Source organism: Spea bombifrons, chromosome 7 (assembly GCF_027358695.1).
Source record: "Spea bombifrons isolate aSpeBom1 chromosome 7, aSpeBom1.2.pri, whole genome shotgun sequence".
Lineage (NCBI taxonomy): Eukaryota > Metazoa > Chordata > Amphibia > Anura > Pelobatidae > Spea > Spea bombifrons.
The window spans coordinates 30,997,943-31,018,251 of record NC_071093.1 but is presented as its reverse complement, the minus strand read 5'-3'; the positions used below and the strand labels follow the sequence as shown (position 1 = coordinate 31,018,251).

General features: G+C 34.4%; 2 protein-coding genes and 1 pseudogene across 2 annotated transcripts in view; 1 reads left to right on the top strand and 2 right to left on the bottom strand.

The window, feature by feature from the left end:
- TRPM2 (transient receptor potential cation channel subfamily M member 2) overlaps positions 1–10,396 on the top strand; it is a 38,873-nt gene extending 28,477 nt beyond the window's left edge. Inside the window, 12 exon segments of the mRNA XM_053471331.1 lie at positions 816–997; positions 1,453–1,585; positions 2,444–2,531; positions 2,963–3,050; positions 3,569–3,714; positions 3,976–4,052; positions 4,144–4,245; positions 6,674–6,760; positions 7,236–7,341; positions 7,843–7,944; positions 8,550–8,666; positions 9,921–10,396. Of these exon segments, the coding sequence (XP_053327306.1) occupies positions 816–997; positions 1,453–1,585; positions 2,444–2,531; positions 2,963–3,050; positions 3,569–3,714; positions 3,976–4,052; positions 4,144–4,245; positions 6,674–6,760; positions 7,236–7,341; positions 7,843–7,944; positions 8,550–8,666; positions 9,921–10,046 (1,354 nt within the window). The 3' untranslated portion in view covers positions 10,047–10,396.
- Positions 10,397–13,154: 2,758 nt separating this feature from the next.
- On the bottom strand, positions 13,155–14,128 carry LOC128502220 (olfactory receptor 2G3-like; annotated as a pseudogene).
- A 3,830-nt stretch (positions 14,129–17,958) lies between these two features.
- LOC128502219 (putative olfactory receptor 2B8) lies at positions 17,959–18,903 on the bottom strand. The gene has a single exon (XM_053471979.1). It carries the CDS (start codon positions 18,901–18,903, stop codon positions 17,959–17,961), a length of 945 nt encoding a protein of 314 aa, XP_053327954.1.
- Positions 18,904–20,309: the final 1,406 nt, after the last annotated feature.

The window sequence follows — 20,309 nt, the reverse complement described above, 5'->3', positions numbered from 1 at the left end:
GGTATTTTTTTCCCAATGTGCAGTCCGTTTGGTATTGTCTTATGTTTTTAAATTTTTTTACAAAAATGCATTCACAATTTCAAACAAATTACAGTGATTATTTATTTAGATGATAACTGATATGCAGTCTAACTAATGAGTGAATAAGAATAAAAAGGACAGAACAATGGATGTTTCAAGCTCTACAGCCAATTAAAACTCATAATTTATCTTCAACTTCTCCATTTAGTGACGTATGATGCAATGATGAACGTGCAATGAATGTAGCTATATTGGTGCCAGAGAATGGTGTCTAAAGCAGTTTGTTTTGTTTGTTTTAATGGACCAACATTTACAAATTAAGACGTAGATTAACTTAAACTTCCTATGCCAGTCCACACCTTACTGTATGAACACTGGTCAACTAAGAGGCATAACAAACTAAAAGGACTAGAAGAGCATTGTATTAGGGATAAAGTGTGTTTTATATTTTACCCTCTGTTAAGTGAATTTACTGTATGGCTGGCGTGGGGACCTTTTAGAGAACATGAGGAAACCCATAGTCACTAACTCACTTAAAGTTGGCAAAAATGTAAGGTTGGTCCCTGCATAACCTACTAACTGTTATCTGTGGTCATAAACGCCTTGTTCAGAAGACCACTGAAAAAGTAATTTTTCAGTAAGCAAATGAAAATGTAAACCCCTTAGTGCAACTCCTACGAAAACCAAGTAATCTATTTTCTACTGACTGCAAGAATTTAACCATTTGTTCAGACATTTTCTTTTGATTAAGTTTCATTTGAAATAGTAACAAACCTTCCATTTTTTCTTACTAGTTACACCTTTCAACAGGTTCAGGAACACACTGACCAGATATGGAAATTTCAGAGACACGATTTAATTGAAGAATATCATGGACGACCTCCAGCACCCCCACCCTTAATTATTTTTAACCATCTCCATCAGTTCATCAAACAAGTCATTCTGCATCAACCAGCCGGGAGACAAAAGCAACTCAGTAAGATTTTGTCTTCATACAAATGCTGTTTTCTTACGTGTGATGGACTTATTGACAAAAATCATACACATTACAAAATATATTCTACACTGGAACACTGGCACATTCTTATATAAATTTACATTCACACTCTTATTTGGTCTATATGGATCCATCTGATCTAGTCACTATTGGTATTAGTGTTAATAGAGTGTAAGGTGAAGAATCTTGAAATTACAATATAACATGGTCAGCACTTGTTTTTATAATTTCTTCTAATCCAGAGTTGCTGGATAGTTGACCTTTGGAATTTAGACCATTCTACCAGTACTTGAAGAATGACTGGTTTTTCCACGTTCAGGTTTATTTTATATTAAGGTTTACATTTGTACTATGTAGTTGTTGTTTCTTCCTTTATGCAGTTAACTCATTTTAAATTCGTAAAATGTAGGATTGTTTGCTTTTCTTTTTTGTAGAAGAAAAGCTGGAAAAAAATGAAGAGGCTGCTCTTCTGTCCTGGGAAACATATTTAAAAGAAAACTATGTGCAACAACTCCAGTCCCAACTCAAGCAATGCACAGAACAGAAGATTAGAGATACAGCTGAAAAGTAGAAAACACAAGTCATATCTAAGAATTTATTTATGTATATGCATGTATCCCTGTGAAATATGTACACATTTGACAGCACATACCCTTACTTTCCCACTACAAAAATGCTCCCAACCCTGTGGTGTACTTACCTTTGATGGCACCATTCTCCCTACAGGCTGCCTGGTTATTACTTCATATCCCGGTGCTCCATGCTTGAATAGCGCGCAGAACCATTTAATACAGAGTTTGGAGGCTGAGCCTCCTTGACACAGCCTCCATATTGTAAATGGGCTGTAACCGGCCCATTGGGCAGCAGCTCACCGGGGGCTTTATCAATCAAAAGGGTGACTTGTGACTCCCAGTTTTGCAGTAGAAGGACTGCTGTTTTAGGCCTAGTCAGCCTAGGCCAGAATACATTGGTAATCTAACCCAAAGTCTCTTGGGAAGTGCTGCTTCTTAGGAGACTGGGTCGGTGTCTTCAGTCTTTGGACAGGTAGTGGCATTTATTTTGAATGTTCTACTTTCTTGTCAACAATCTAAAGGCTACATTCCACCCACTGAAGGCCAGCTGGGCCTACCCTTTCCCATACATGCAGTTAGCTCTGCACGCATGAACAAAACCTTGTGTAGCCTACCCTGGAAAGTACCCTGGTTTGCTTGTTGTGTTTATTTTTCTAAAATGCTTCTTACAGAAAATCGATTGGTGATGACCAAATGCTGTAGTTTTCATTTTATTTATATTCAGTATCCCCAGAGCTAAGTTCACACTGCTGCAGAATTAACATAAATGCGTATTTTATTATGCAGACAGATCGTCTATTTTCCTTTTTAAAAAGAAATACAACTGTGATGATGTTTTTTTTTGTTATTGTAGAATAAATTCAGTGATGGATTTGTTGGAGTTGGATCAAGTTAAACGTACAGGGTCTATGGAACACCGTTTTGTTTTCTTGGAAGAACAGGTGAGACATATAGTAATCTACCACGGTTTTAATAGATCAAGCTGATTTACGCAGTTCTTCATTAAGGTCATCATCATAAAACTAGATGCTTTAGAGTAATTATCTTAAACTTATGAGCATTCCTAGGACCTTGCCAGGTCAGGCTACCCAGAGCTCTAAATCAGGTGAATTGGGTAGTATTAATTTTGAACATTAATGTTATTAAGTATTTTGTATTTTTTTAAGTGTTGAATGCCATATATTATTCAGCTAAGGGTTATATAGGTGTTATACAGTAGTATGGGCATTGAAAAAAATGGAGCACTGCATTTGTTAACTAAAAGTCAATCCTGCTGCAAATATTAAAAATAAGTGATAATTCTTTTACAGAGTTCATATTAGAATTATTAGCTATAATTATTTATATATTTAACACATGTATTTTTTATTAGGCATTAAGGTCTGCTAAGGCCTTGAACTGGATCATCAATACACTCTTGGATAATGGATTTGGGTCCAAAGATTCTGCTCCTGTCATTGGTATGCGAAAGAAGATTTCACAATTTAACCTGAAACCTAATGCGTGTATGGAGGTTTTTATTTCTTTAATATTAACTGAGCACTTTAAATTTTAAAGGCATAATGGCACAATAAGTACAGTCATACAGAAATTACAGTAGTCATACAAATATTTAGATTGGGGCCAACAGGTATGAAAAAATAGCAAAGAAGGTCCCTGCCTCCAAGAATCTATAGTGTAAGTAGTAGGGAGTGAGTGGACAATCAGATTAAGTCCAATTTACAGGACTACTGATGTATCAGTTTGTCTTAGTCTGTCAATTCTTGTCTTGTCTTACCCTTTGAATCTATGTATTGTATTAGGCACTGCATAAACTGTTGGCGCTAAATAAATAAAAGATAATAATAATAATAATAATAATGGTATATTATATAAAGGTTTTTACGTTGCTGTGGTGTTAGAATGAAAATTGAAAAGTTTGGTTTTGAAGTTATGGATAATTGAACATAATATTTTCTTTTTCTATTTTGTATGTTAGTATCTAAAAGGTTAATTGGAGACATTGATTTAAGAGATCAGGCAGAGCCTTCTACCACCCATTACCATGTCAATGCCAGAAACATTCGTTATCCAGACTCTAATGTCATTCGCTTTCCTGTCCCTGATGAGAAAGTGCCTTGGGAGGTAATAGAACATGTAACGATTTGTATTTATACATAGATATGTATCAAACTCTTTTTATATTGGCTTGTGCAGACAGAAAATAAACAAAAATAATATATACCAGTCACTCCAGGGGTATATACAGTAAATTACATTCAATAAATATATACAATGTTTAGTGCATAACTGATTTTCTCAGAAATATCTAGGTTCATGTGGAAAACTGATGTATACAAAAGAAAAACATTATAATAATACTAAACAAAATTTCATTTTTTCCAGGTGGAATTTAAAATTTATAACCCTCCGTTTTACACTTCTGTTAGAAAAGATAAACAATCCCACGACCCATACACAGAGTAAGACTTATTCATAAAAAAAAAAGTATTTATAAAAATAAAAGTATCCATTTTATATACCTGGACATAATACTCGGATTTTGTTTTTTAGCTCCCTTGAGTCACTTTTAAAGATCCAATATAACACCATGGATGGGAGCATTAATCGCCAAAGCTTTTGTGCTACATATGCGGTAGAAAATGGACTGCCTTTGTGAGTATCTGGACTACTAAAAGAGTAGTGGATAAGCAGAAATAACAATATTAGTATATTTTATGCATGCCAACTTAACATTTACAGCTTGTGTTGTTTTTACGTTAAGTTGCAGGTAAGGCTCCTACTGACCTCTGTTTCAGTACTCCTTTGCACTGTATGCCAGCTACTGATCCTGTGCGCTGGGATATAATGTCATATGCTGGCACTCAAAACTGAAGCTACATGCGCTGCAAGGGAGCACTGAAACAGAGGTCAGTAGAAACAGACCTCATACCTCCACCATGAGAAGGAATAGAGAGAAGAAATAGGGAAAAAAGGGAGAGATTATGAGGGGATAACGTGTCTGTAAGAACAAGTATTCGTGTGTCTGTAAGGGTAGTGTTCTGTTTAATAACATCTGATGACATCACATTTAGCATATGAAAAATTCCCAGGCAGAATCCTGAAAGATCAAATTAGAACACACAGTGACTCACTTCTACCCCTACTATCTTTCACACTCTGTTTCCCTTATTCTATGCATACAAATGTTACTGTCATGTATGCAACTTTTAGCATCATTAAATTGAGCTTTTGCACAATTCTACCTAGGGGAGGTTAAATATATGACATACACTGTCAAAACTAGCAAACTAATTAGTTTTCTGATCTCTCCTACTCCTTACTATATCATTACAATACCCCCCAAAACAATTTGTTTTCATCAGAAAGAATGAGTTACTTAAGAAAAGGAGACTGATATTTTAATGAGGAAGTATAATCAAGCAGATCCAAGTAACATGAAGTTAAGAAGGTATTTGGTTTGACACGTGGCAGGTATTTGACATATTATGTTTATTGCCGGTAAGATACCCATACCATCTCTATAATGGTTTGTGAGAAAGAAAGAAGCATTGTTATCTACCCTGGTAATTGAAATTATGTATGGATTGTAATCAACATCTTCTGCCCACAATACAAATGATGCATGCTTTCTTAATATTTTTTTATCATTTAATAAACTGTAAAGTGAGTGAACAGAGGAAAAATGTAAATCAGATCAATATTTGGTGTGGCCACCCTTTGCCTTCAAAACAGAATCAATTCTTCTAGGTACACATTTGGCAGGTAGACCTAACCACCATTCACCTGTGGATTTCGGCAACCTTAGTTGCTTCACTCTCTTCATGTAATCCCAGACAGACTTGATTATGTTGAGATCAGGACTCTGTGGGGGCAATACAATCACCCCAGGACTCATTGTTCTTCTTGATGCTGAAGATAGTCCTTAATGAGCTTGGTTGTATGTTTGGGGTCGTTGTCATCCTGCAGAGTAGATTTTGGGCCAATCAGATACCTCCCTGGTGGTATTGCATGATGTATCAGTAATTCTGACTAAATCTCCAACTCCAATTGCAGAAATGCAGCCCAAACCTGCATGGAACCTCTACCATGCTTCACTGTTCCCTGCAAACACTCATTCTTGTACTGCTTTCCAGCCCTTTAGCAAACAAACTGCCTTTGGCTACAGATAAATATTTGACACATCAGTTCAGAGCACCTTCTGCCATTTTTCAGCATCCCACTTCCTGTGGTTTTCATTGATTAGTTGAGTCACTTGGCCTTGTTTCTACTTCGGAAGTATGGCTTTTTGGCCGCAAGTCTTCCATTAGGACCACTTTTATGTTACTGTGACTCATGATAATACTTATGTGACCAGTCACCTCTTAACAGAACAAAAAAGTAGTGTTCAATACTCTTAAACCTTATGGCATGTACAGATCATCACTGGTCAACAGTATACTATTCCACCCACAATGCTATCGGCAAAAAAAGCAATAAAAAAAAAAAACATTATCAGGGTCGATATAAGAAAAAACTTGGTGTTTACAGCCTGATTTTTTTTTAGAGGTTCAGCCAGATGATCACACTAAGCAGCTCTACATGGTGCTTCCCAGAAACCCAAAGTTATTAAAAAAAATTGATAGTGTAGTGTATAAGGAAATGTTTGTGCATGTGAGTAGTAGTGTTATTGGTGAAGGGTTGCTAAATATATTTTTTATATTTTTTTAGCAGTAGCACCTATAGAAACTTTAAAAAAAAAACAAATGCCTATAGAACACAATACTTAATTTGTGTGGATAGACTTAATTAAAAAAAGGGAAAATAGGGTTAAACAAAAGCATAGTGAAAATGCTGAGCTTGTGTTTGTTCTTAAGCATAATTAGCCCACTTCTATAAAAGGTTAGAGTGTAGATTTTTACAAAATCACTCTACTGCTGTGAATCTCATAGGGAAATGATTGCTGAATATCAGGATATAGGGTTGTGATTACTATAAAAAATATAAGATTTGGTAATTGACAGACCTGTTTAAACTTCACGGTCCAACACATTTTTACAAAGTCATTGATTATAATTTTTTTTTTCCTATTCATTTTTGGCAGAAATCCAATTGGAAGGACTGGATTGAGAGGAAGAGGGAGCTTGTGTTGGTTTGGACCAAACCATGCAATGCATCCTATAATAACACAGTAAATATGAATCAGTCTTTTTTTATAATACACTGATATTTACAATATAAATACATAACAATATAGGTTCATTAAATGTCTAAGGCCAGGCTTTCTTGAAATGCAGTAATTAACGATTGCATAATGTTTAGTAAATAATCTGTATTTTCCTTGGATAGTAGCAGAGAAGGGCTACCACCGCTTGCTCTGAATTCATGTTAGATAAAGGTTATTATATTTTATTTTTATATATTAAAACTGATACCACAACACATATTGAATCTGGTGGATTTACTTCACCTTTACTATTTGGAAAACTAGTTAATGTCTCACATCTAGGAGACAGACATGTTATGGTGTTTACTGCAAACAAAAGAATAATACAAATAAAAAATAACATTACAATAAAAAACATTAAAATGTACTTTATTTTTTATCTTCTGTTGAATTTCATTTTAAGGCCTTACATTACAACATAACATTACATTTGTTTTAGGTGGAGGAGGAACAAAGATGGCTCAATTGGAAGAAAAAGATCAAAGAAAATGCTAGAAATCCTTGCTATCAAACACAGCTCCTCGGAGCACTGGGCTCTTCCTGGTGTAAGTTAAATATGTGGGAAAATTATATTAGCACCACAGCATTCTGCCCATAGTCCATCAAACTATACAATAGAAAGCCCTGCTTCCCTTGGTCTCCTTGTTGGAGTCTTCTTTCACTAGTAGTGGTCTTTGGACATGTCCACTACCCTTCTACTTCCATTCCACTCTCAAAATACTAAAGACCACCTGGAACACTTGCATAACTTGGAATGTTTCCTGACTCCATAAAATATTACCTATACACATACAAAAATGAATTAGATTATATTCATCATAAAAAAATTGCAAAAAATGGTTTATCACCTCTTCAGATGGCAGATTTTTTTCTCCAAGGTTGTTAAATCCCCACATGTTTTATAAAGGAAACTTGACTTTTGACACCAACCATCAGAAGAATGCTTACATATTTTACATCTTTTATACTGATGAATGGATTCATGTTTTCACAATTCCATTGAGCTTGTAGGAGAAATGTGTTTAAATTGCATTTTCTGTACACAGGGCTCACTGGAACCTGGAGAATCGCTTCCCCGCAAATTGAAGAGAATCTTAAAGAATGATTTTTTAGAAAAGTTTCAAGGTTTATTGAAAAGAAGTACTGAAGTAAGATTAATGTCATTAGAGCATTTGAAAATGTACTATAAGTCTGAAAATAGAACAGTATGCAAATTTTTTTGATGGAATCTAGGTAATATCATTTGTCTAAAACCCTATGTAAAGTCGAAGAATATCCCAAGGAAAAATCTAGTTAGTAAAATCTTAATCTTTGTATTTTTAAAAGTTTTCCAATTAAAAATAATTTTAAACCTTCAAAACGTTCCTCAATTCCTGTTTTTTTAAGCAACATTAAAATAATACACAGGCTAATAGGTAGTACAGAACAAGAAGCACTCTTGATTCTACCCCTTTCGCACATGGACAGTGCCTTTACATGCAGTTGATGCAGGTTCTGAAAATCAGGACACTGGTTGGAGCAGAAATATCTTGATGGAATCATGACTTTTGGCAAATATGGATTTTCTCCAGCCTAATTCATTACTGCTTGTATGCAGCAAGTAAACAGGAAATATATAGAAAATGGAGATCACATTGGCATTTCAAACCAACCAAGTGCCCTAGTAAGCCCTATAGTTATGACACAGCAGAAAGAAAGTTGGTATCTTGTCTATTGTCATTATCTGAACTGATTTATAATTTCAATATTTTAGGTGTACAAAGGATATGTGGATGATCCTAGAAATACAGACAATGCTTGGATAGAAACTACTGCAGTGAGCTTGCACTTTGATAGTCAGGATGACCCAGAGCTGCAACAATTAAATCTTGTAAGTCCAGCATTTGTATTTCACTGTTCGATACAGCAAATCTTAAAGATTTCACCATTTATTCAGAAGACCAATGGATTATCATGCACGGTAAACTCCATCGTCTCCATACTACTTGAAGTCACTGTCACAAACAAAATAAGGAAAAATATGGATAAGAGTGAGCTAAGTATTCAATAAGTAAATAGATCTTAATAATAACATTATGGTAACATTATGGTAACATTTATTCTACATTATTAAAATTTATCCATATATATTGTTTATTAAGCAATCCAAATTGTAGTATACAATTTTTTACTTATTTTTATTTTTTTGTAACTATTCATCTTAATATTTTTAATTAGTAACTTTAGCAGACAATGTTACCCAGGTCGGGCTGGCCAGAAGACAATTAGGACCACAGGCCCTGGGCTTATAGTTTAATTGTGGGTATGGAAACCACTATGAAAAGCTTTATATGTTACACTCATAATTTCAAATTAAGTCTTGATGTGTACAGGCAGTGAGTGAAGAGGTTGACAGAGGGGAGTGGTGTTAGTAGATAAGCTAAGACTGAATTGAGGTAACCAAGATAATTGGTGCACGAACAAGAGCTTTGGTTACATCTTGTGAAATCAAGGGAAGAACACAAGCAATATTTTTAAGAAGTAGGCAACAGACTTTGGAAGAGACTGAAAGTGAGCATGTGTTGAGATGATGGTTGCATCATTGGCATTAAGGTAAACTCTTAAAGTAATGTTACTGGAGCACTGGAGGGATGGAAGATTTAAAGAAAGGCAGCAGAAAGGTCCATAAGGATTAGAAGATAGTACTGTCACTTGGATTTAGCAGTGAGTGAATCTTTGGTCACTTTAGTAAATCAGTCATTTAACTTTTTTAAGTTAAATACTCTTTGTGCTCAAGGGCATAAATATGGTCAAGAGTGACTTCAATGTTTCCGTTCAGACAGTAAGTTAAAACCCATCATTTTAGAATAGGCCTACACACTTAAGCTGAACACATCCTCCACTTTACAGACTTACGTTACTTAGAGGGTGGTAGATAATTACTGGTATAGGCTAATACAGTAAGGACATTAAAACATGCATGGGATAGGCATAAAGCTTGGATCTAAGGCAGTATTGAGGACTGATTAAGACCTGAGCCTTACTAATTGATGCTGTCAAATTCTATGTTTCTACAATATTTTATATGTGAGCTTGTATTGCTTTAGTCCATTTTAAATGTTCCTTTTTTTTGCTTTTTTCTCAGAATATACAGGGAAATGATCCGGAAATATCTATTCGATGGCAAGTTGTAGACCAGAAGATACCTCTATATGCAAACCATAAGGAAATCCTCCAAAAAGCAGTAGATAATTATCACGCATATTATTAGTATAATGGTGGTATCAGTATTAATATCTAGTATTAATCTTTTGACTGTGGAAAAATGATCAAAAGATATCATGTTATCATATTAGCACAATGTGGGTTTTATGGGCACATTCAGTATCTAGATACTGATTCTACTTCATGGCTTTCATGTTCTCGTATGTTTAGTCAACATAAAAAAAACTTTGTGGCAATCTGTATTGCAAAAATCTGTATAATTATCTATGAACACATAATAACAAATGTATTTACTTAAAAACAATTCATGCGTTTGCAATGGCAGAAGGTATTTTTTAAAGCACTCAGCTACCACATGCATTAAAATGTACATGTAATGGCAGGAATCTATTTTGGCAGCTTTGGTAATAAACAGATTTCATGATAATGGGAATAAAGATGATGTCATCGAGTTTGTTTTTGGTTGTGGAGATTGTTTAGGTAGTATTTGAAAGGGATGCTCTTACAATGCATTGTTGATTGTACATTTTGTAGTCACCACAGATTCTCAAAAGCATCAACCACCGTATTAAGGCTAGCAGTAACCATGCCTGGGTGTTATATATATATAAACAAAAAAAAACTGGCAGCTTCCAGCCACTTGATATATCGTTCTCAGCTGTGACTGCAAAAGGGTAGCTGGACTGACTTAATTTAATTAAGTTAATTGATAATTGGGTTCAATTTCACTAGAGACACCCAGACATGATTACTGCCAGACATCAGTCTTACAAAGTGAAGTAGGCTAAAAAGATCTCAATAAGCAGCACATGAAATTCAAGAACAGACTAGAAACAAAGTAATTGATATATGTCTGGAAAGAGTTATAAAGCCATCTCTAAGGCTCTGGGACTCCAGCAAACCACGGCAAACCATTTCTCTACAAATGGTGAAAACTTGGAACCTTCTCTGAAGTGGGTGGTCTACTGTAATCCAAGTGCATTGATGACTCATCCAAGGGGTCACAAAGGAACCCAGAATAACGTGTAAGGAACTGTAGGCCTTACTTGCCCCAGTTAAGGTCAGTGGTCACGATTCCACAATAAGAAAGGAGCATCCATGAGAGTTGCAAGGCTACTGCTATTCAAAAAGAACACAAAGGCTCATCTCACATTTGCCAGAAAACATGCTGATGACCCCCAAGACTTCAGATAATATGTGGACTGATGAGTCGAAAGTTGAACTTTTTGGAAGACATGGGTCCCATTACATCTAGCATAAAGCTAACGCAGCATTTCACAATAAGAACATCATACTAACAGTTAAAGTGGCGGTAGTGTGATAGTCTGGGGCTGCTTCTGGACCTGGGTGGATTGCATAATTGATGGAACCATTAATTTTGCTCTCTACCAGAAAATCCTGAAGCAATTGGGTTATGCAGCAGGGCAATGATCCACCTCTGAAATTTAAAGAGGCTTAGGCTTCAATCTGATTGAGATTGCTGTACCATAACTTTAAATGCTTGAAAATACGCCAGTGTGGCTTAATTAAAACAATCCTGCCAAAAAGCATGGGCCAAAATTCCTCCACAGCGAAGAGTGGCACAACCAAATATTAGGTTTAGAGGAAAATTACTTTTTTATATGGCGTATACAGGTTTACCGTCAATAAATGAAATGATCATGTAAACGCTGCATTTTGTGTTTACTCACATTTTGCAATATTATACACCTATAAAGAGACTGCATTTGGTTTCTACTTATGTGACTTCATAATAATAAGCCTAAAACTAGATACAAATATAGTGTCTCATGATAACTTATTTTAACGTATTAATATAAAGTGAAAACAAGTAAACAAAAGAAGAGAGTTGCAAGTGAGTGTAAAATGGGGAAATTACTTAGTAGTAAGGGTAAATATTCTTGTAACAAAGCTTCCAATTATGCCCAAAGATAAGGTCAATGTAAGGGTGAAGGGTTATGTGCCTGTGTCTGTGGATGATCATAAATCTGTGTGTTTTTTTCTCTCGAAGGCACAGTGAAAGATGGCAAATATTGGAGAAACAGCACGGTGCATGCTTGAATAAATGAAATGGTAAAGAGAGGTTAAAAGGAAATGGCTGAAGAATCAGTGATCAAACAATAATGAAGAGGTTTTGAAAAAAAAAGTATTTATATACTGTGACAGTGTAAACCCCAGGGAGATGCTCATTTTGGCATTTGGGTACAGGTGCTATCCAGAATGTAAATATGGGTCCCTGGGGTGGAGCAATTGGAGAGCAGGGTGGGCCAATGCTCCGTTCCCCCATTCTGTGTAAAATCCATGCCGGCTTTTCCAGGAGGCTAGAAGTCTGCAGGATCCATTACAAGATTTCTATGAGGCTGGCATCAGGCACAGGTGCTGGGCATTAAAAACCCCTGGAGCCTGATACTCAGGGAGACTGTTGGGGGGAGAGGAAGTTCCCTGCACTCCCAGGGCAAGGAGAGGCCCTGAACAAGAAGACCATCCCTGAGCCAAGTGAGGCAATACCTGCCTGGACATTTTGTGTGCTGTCTGGGGGAGGTTTTCCAGAGCCTGGCATAGCTGGGTCTGGCTGGGAGGTTGAGGTAGTGGGTGATTAGGCTGGTCAGTCTGGACCAGCATAGTTCAGTTAGAGAGGGCTCCAATTGGGAGCTATATTTTCTTTTTATGATTTAGTTTTTGGGGTTTAAGCGGTTAAAATAAAGCGCTGTTTTGTTCAAAGCTGCTGTTCCTGACTCTGATTGTCCTAGAGGACTGTGCTTAGGACCCCTAAAAGTGACATGTATGGCCCTCATGCTATAGGGTTTGTCACAATACCATATTAAATGTATCCTATCTAACTTCCCAACATACTTTATGAAGGGGGCTCCCCTATCTCTTTTATCTACTAAAAATTACAGATCAGTTGGAAGGCATTGGAAAGCAATCAATAACCTCCGTGAACAAAGGTAAAATTACATAACAGACATAAAAGCTAGAGAATGAAGACACAGAATTTTGAACTTGGTAATATCCCCACTTAGTTCTGTGGATGCTTGTGAACAGAAGGCTTTTCCCTCATCTGATAACATTTCCCCCCAAAACACATTATTTTGGCATAGTTTTTTTATTTTGAATCTTTAATATCTCAACAAAACAGTAATAAAACATTCATCTACGGGATATTTGATAAAACATTACATTTGCATACATGCGCTTTTAATGTGTTTTGAAATCTAAATTTCTTCAAGGCGGATTTAACGTCCTTATTTCTGAGAGTATAAATCATTGGATTTAACATTGGCGTGACAATGAAATAAAATATTGTTATCATTTTGTCCGTATCTGGAGAAGAGTATGATCTGGGTTTCATATATGCAGCCATGGCTGAACCATAAAATAATGTTACAACTATCATGTGAGAGCCACAGGTGGAAAAGGCTTTTTGCTGTCCAGCAGAAGATGAAATCTTAAAAATGCTTAAAATTATTTTAACATAAGACGTAAATATAACAATGACGGGTATGATCAGTATAATAACACCTACAATAAAGATAACAGATTCAATGACCATGATATTTCCACACCCCATTGAAAGAAACTCTGGTACTTCACAAATAAAATGATTTATTTTATTGTGTCCGCACAGGTTTACATTTAATGTGAGTGTAATATGAGGAATCGACAGAAGAAATCCACATAACCATGTACCAGCCGCTAACCTAATGCAGACAGGCCTATTGATTATTTTTATATAATGTAATGGATAACATATAGCAATATAACGATCGTAAGCCATTATGGCTAGCAGAATACACTCACACTCACCTAAGGAAAGTGAAATATACATTTGTGATACACATTCTGCATAGGAAATAGTTTTCTTGACGGACATCAGGTCCTTTAGCATTCTTGGGACGCTTGTTGATGAAACACAGACGTCCATGATAGAGAGGTTGGTAAGAAAAAATACATAGGGGTCTGCAGACTATTTACTGTGGTGGTTAGAAGAATGATGAGTGTATTTCCTATCAGAATAATCAGATAGAAAATGAAAAAAAACACAAACAGTATGACTTGTGCCTTTGGTTTACTGGAGAGTCCGAGAAGAATAAATTCAGATACCATGGTGTCATTATTCCAGGCCATTCTATTGCATTAAAAAAGAGATGTATATATTTAGCCACCATGATACAGCATATACCAACAAAACCAGCAGCAAAGCAGCGCCAGACTATCACACTACACCCACTTTAACTGTTAGCATGATGTTCTTGCTGTAATCAGTAAATATGTAAAACTGAACTGAATGACTGCTACTTTTTTGTAGATTATATTTAAAAAAAAAATCATTTCTAATGGTTGATTTTGCAATTCAGACTACATCTCCACTGCTAAATATATTTTGAAATTGCCTCTGACATAAGATATTAAAATATAAATTGAATATAACTACATAGGACATATTAAAATTATTGGCCATTTTGTTGATTTTATATTACAGTTTCACACAGTATAGGTTGTAAAATTGTTGTTTTATATTTTCGGGGGGGGGGGCAATGCTACCTAGGAACTGTCATACTGTTAAGAGAGAGAAATGGTATTACTGAATTAGATATAAATGTCTCCTTAGTAAACAATGCTATCTAACAGTAAGAAAAAAATTGTTGTGAAAGTCAAAAATAATTATGGACCTTTAAGAAAAGTGTCATTTTCATCTAGATAAAAATGTGCTTTTACAGGTGTAATAGTTACTAATAGGCTAGTAATACTAATTAAGCATTAGGACTATTCAAGAAAATAATAATATACAACGCAAAATACTATCTATCAAACTACTTTGTGCATAAACAATAATGACTTTAGTAATTACAAATATATGTATTTAAAAATGCTGAATATTTACTACAAATATGAAGATGTACAGCATCTGTAATATGTATTGTTATTGATTTATAATTTACTTGCTTACGTTTCCATGGCATACGTGAAAATGAAAGAAATCTTAATGTATTTCTTCCTGAGAAAACAAAAAAACATCATGAGAGCGTGACTAAATCTTTAAATATATTTGGAGATAATATCATATTTTTGCATGATCTCATTGTTTTAGTTTTTTTAAATAAAGCTGTAATTGTTTTACAAAATAATAACTTTTTATTACATATAGTATATATATATATATATATATATATATATATATATATATATATATATATATACAGTAGCTGCCATAAATAGTACTTTTAGTCTTAATTGCAATTTAGTTTAAAAATATATATGTATATATAATTGTTTTTACTAGATTTACTACAAACTATGTATTTTTGATTTTTAAAACTCTGTGCTTATTGCAAACATGAAAAATTATAGAATCTTCAAGTTTTTATTAGAGACTGTCTGGCATATAGTGTTAAAATAATGAATATATAGTTTTATATAGTTTTATATTATATTGAGTGTTTTCGGGGCATACATTAAGATTTCAGAATTTCTAATGCATTTCACTCTGACAATAAAAGAAACAAAGCAAACATGACTAGTCAAAGAAATAAAACATTCTGATTTAAATTGAAATTCTCCTGTGCTATAAATATGTGTTAAGTAGGATATCATATTAATATTATTTTATCAGTTCATGTCTGCAATCAGCCAAATATTGGAAATATGTTTTTTTCCCCGGTTTATATGTCAGATGTTCATGCGATCTCATACAAAAAAATATAATAATTAAAAAAAAGAATCTTACCTTGTACACAAACCAAAAGTAATTTGTAACCAGCTTTTGTAATCTTTAACAGTCCGTTTTATAGTTTACACATCTCTTACTCTAGAGGGTATATCCCTAAAGAGTCATTACTGTACTAAGTTGAGAATGTTTCTTTTATTGAGTTTGGATACTTTTATGGAGATTTGGAAACTTTGTCCAAGGCATGTTTCATGAAGTTTTTTTTTAATTAAATAACTTAGAGAAGATCCTGTAATGTATTAAAATGTCTAAAGGTATGTTTCATACGCATTATCTTTTCTTTTCTTGTGCTTGTATACAATATATTTCAATCATGTCTACAGATATTAATGAGTAATGTGAAATTAAGTCTGTATATGTTGTCCAAGGAGTTGGAAATTATTATTATATTATTTATGCCCAGTTCTCTGATACAAGAAAGAGGAGACTGGGACTGTTTTAGCATTCTTACATTATGTTTATGTTTAACCATGATTCTCCTTTTTTAATGTTTTGTGCACCCACCAACATTATATATTGTTTTGTTATGGACATATAGAGCTTTCATTTGATACCATTAGATTTATAGTCCAACATTTAGTAAAAATAATACATTATAATAATAAAATAAAATATATAAAATATAAAATTATATAATTATAATAATAAAAACCCAACATGCATAGGTTTTTTATGAGTTTTGGAACTTATGAGGCACAAAATGGAACATCCCCACACAGTTTTTGAAACTTGACATTTTCAAATTTTATTTTAAAAAGGCTGTCACATTTGGAACTGTTTAGTAGCCAACCAGCTCAAAACACCCAGACAAAAGTTTTTTGGAAAGAAGACAAGCCAGGGTATTTGACTAGGAGCATTTGGACACTTATCGTGCAACCAGTCAGCAATTCCTGGCAAAAGGAGACATAACATTCATTTAAACAGATTACATGAACACCAAAATGTATTCAGCTGCAGCTACAGATAACAGAAATGCCCCACATGCATAGCTTTTTGAAAATATTTTTTTAAATATATATATATATATATATATATACACTAATAAGCCATAACATTCTGACCACCTGCCTAATATTGCGCAGGTCCCCCATTTGCCGCCAAAGCAGACTTGACCCTTCAAGGCATGGACTCCCCTAGACCTCTGAAAGCGTGCTGTGGTATCTGCTACCAAGACATTAGCAGCAAATCCTTGAAGTCCTGTAAGTTGTGAGGTGAGACCTCCATGGATACATCCTGGTGTCATGTGTTCTCCTGATAAGCAATGCACACGCACCCAGCCATCCACTTGATTTAAAGGAAAAGGTGTTTCATCAAACCATACTACCTTCTTCAATTGCCCCGTGGTCCAGTTCTTATGCTCACTTGCCCATTGTAGGTGTTGTCGGCAGTGGAAAGGGGGGGCAGCATGGGCACTCAGACTGGTTTGCGGCTATGCACCCCCATACACAACAAACTGCGATGCACCTGTGTGTTCTGAACCAATCAGAACGAGCATTAACATTTTCAGCAATTTGATCTACAGTAGCTCGTCTGTTTGTTTCACCACACGAACCATCCTTCATCCCCCACGTGCTTCAATTAGCATTGGCCGCCCATAACCCTGTCGCCGGCTCCCTATTTTTCCTTCCTTGGACTTTTGAGTCATATATATAATATAATATATGCCACCCACTGACATCAGTGTTACTCACTTCACCTATCAGTGGTCATAATGTGCAGTATTTCTTTTGTGCCCCGATGTAACTAACATACATACTAACCCCAAATTCACTCTAACACTATACATGTAAATACACACACACACCCTCATAGGGTGCACTTATGCCTGGATCATAATACGGGGTGATGGGTGGAACGCAGGTAGAGCAATGAGCAGGAAAATAGGATAGACATGAGGTGGACTCATGGGAGGGGGAAGGGGGCTAAGGCTTTATGTCTATACAGGGCCTGAAGATTTCTGTTGATGGCGCTGCAGGAGAGGGCAAAATTGGACAGAATGATAATGATACATGCTAAATGAATTGGTAAAGGAAAACAAAAAGAAAATAGTTTAAGAGGGAGTAAAGAGAAAATCCCCAAGACACGTTAAGTTAAACCAAAGGGAAGACATATAAAAGCATAGACATGAATCTTGTACTTTCCTTATCTTATCCTGTTTTGTAATTGTGATCATTTGCAGACAAGAAATAGAAGAAAGATTTTTGATTTATAGGGGTATTTTGTAAAAATATCACAATGGAACGCAGAATGTGTGTTTATGTCGGAATTTCTTCAAAGCAGATTTGACTTCCTTATTCCGAAGAGTGTAAATCATTGGATTTAACATTGGCGTGATAATGAAGTAAAATATTGTTATCATTTTGTCCGTATCTGGAGAAGAGTATGATCTGGGTTTCATATATGCAGCCATGGCTGAACCATAAAATAATGTTACAACTATCATGTGAGATCCACAGGTGGAAAAGGCTTTTTGCTGTCCAGTAAATGATGCAATTTTTAAAATACTTAATATAATTTGGACATAAGACAAACTTATAACAATGACGGGTATGATTAAGATAATCACACCTACAATAAATATGACAAATTCGGCGATTGTGATATTCTCACATCCCATTGAAAGGAACTCTGGTACTTCACATAAAAAATGGTTTATTTCATTGTGTCCACACAGGTTTACGCTTAACGTAAGTGCAATATGGGGAATTGATAGAAGAAATCCACATATCCATGTGCCAGCTGCTAACCTGATGCAGACAGGCCTATTGATAACTTCATTATAATGTAATGGATAACATATAGCAATATAACGATCATAAGCCATGATGGCTAGCAGAATACACTCACATTTCCCTAATGAAAGTGAAACATACATTTGTGTTATACATTCCGTATAGGAAATAGTTTTTTTGACTGATGTTAGATCGTTTAGCATTCTTGGAATAATCGTGGAAGAAACCCAGACATCCATGACTGAGAGATTTGTAAGAAAAAAATACATAGGTGTCTGCAGACTTTTTTCTCTTGTGGTAAGAAGAATGATGAGTGTATTTCCTATCAGAATTATCAGATAGAAAATTAGGAAGACCATAAAAAGTATGACTCGTGTCTTTGGTTTTCCAGAAAGCCCGAGAAGAATAAATTCAGACATTGCTGTGTCATTATTCCAGGCCATTCTACTGATTGAAGAAAAAAATGTATACTTTGATAATGTTGTTTATGGTTTTATTCTGAAATGTATATACTTAATATAATATTTTCTAAAAGAGCACCTATACCAACAAAAGAACTTTTAAGACCACAAGCAATAATTAATGAAAGCAAACAGAGGACATGCGGTCTTAGGATAAAATACAACGTATATTGTACATACTGATTAAAATAAAAATGTATACTTTAATAATTGATGGTGTTATTCTTAAAGAACTGCTCTGAGATCAACTGGCTCTCTCTTTTTTGGGACACAGCATCCTACCCTAGCTATGAGCTATAATAATAATACTTAAACAATAAAAATAAAAAAAGATTTAGTTAACCAAAGATACAGCTTTTTAATTTAGTTTATTTTGCTTTTTTGTTCATAAATACAGCTATATATTTTTAGAAGAAATTATTACGATTTTTATTAAGCCTCAAAATCCATCGTGCTTAATGTCATACAAAAGGAATGACATTTTCAGCTACACATGTTTTAGAAAATAATAATAGTGGACAATAGCTAATACCACAAGTAAAACGATATAACCTTTTAGAACGGCTATGAAGAATTAGTTTGCAACAATTACCTAATGTTAAAATAATGTAGGTAAAAAATATTCCTATTATTATAGCAATACTATATACTCTTGTTTAGGACAGTTCAATAGAATTAGTTCACAACATAAAATATTATTTTAATAATCTGGCACGTTAATGCTTTGATCATATTTATTATAAATTAAATATTTAATTAAGACTTGTTATGTGAAAAACAAAAAACACTACAAAGAATGAATGTATCAGTTTTGAATGTTTGCTACAAATATGAAAAAAATACAGAATCTGTACATTTATTTTACAATTTGTTAAGCAAACAGTTTTTAAATCTTAAAAGTTTTGAGGACAAACTTGAAATTGAGAAAACTCATATACGGTATTTTTTCCTGACAAAACACACAAGTTGAATTCAATTATGTATGGTATCTATCAAAACAAAAAATCATGTCTAACGGCTGGAAAATAAGTTAAAGTAGTTTAGCTTTCCTTCATCCAAAATATTTCAAATTAATATTAATTATTACTCTGTTTGGTGATGTTGCTGAACTAGGCTTGTTTTTTTTTTTATCAATGACACATATACTGTCCTGTGAAATAAATAAAAAGCAATAAAAAGCAAAATAAAATTTTCGTATCAGCTGATATTATCTAATTACAGCAATATTTATTTTAAGTTTTATATCTGTGATCGGGCACCTACATGCTCTATTGTCTTACGCAACAGTAACATTTTTCATTAAAAATAAACTTACCTTTCAAACACAGCATGGTTGTTTAGCTTTGTAATAGGTGACATGGCTTTATAGCTTTGAAATCTATTACTCC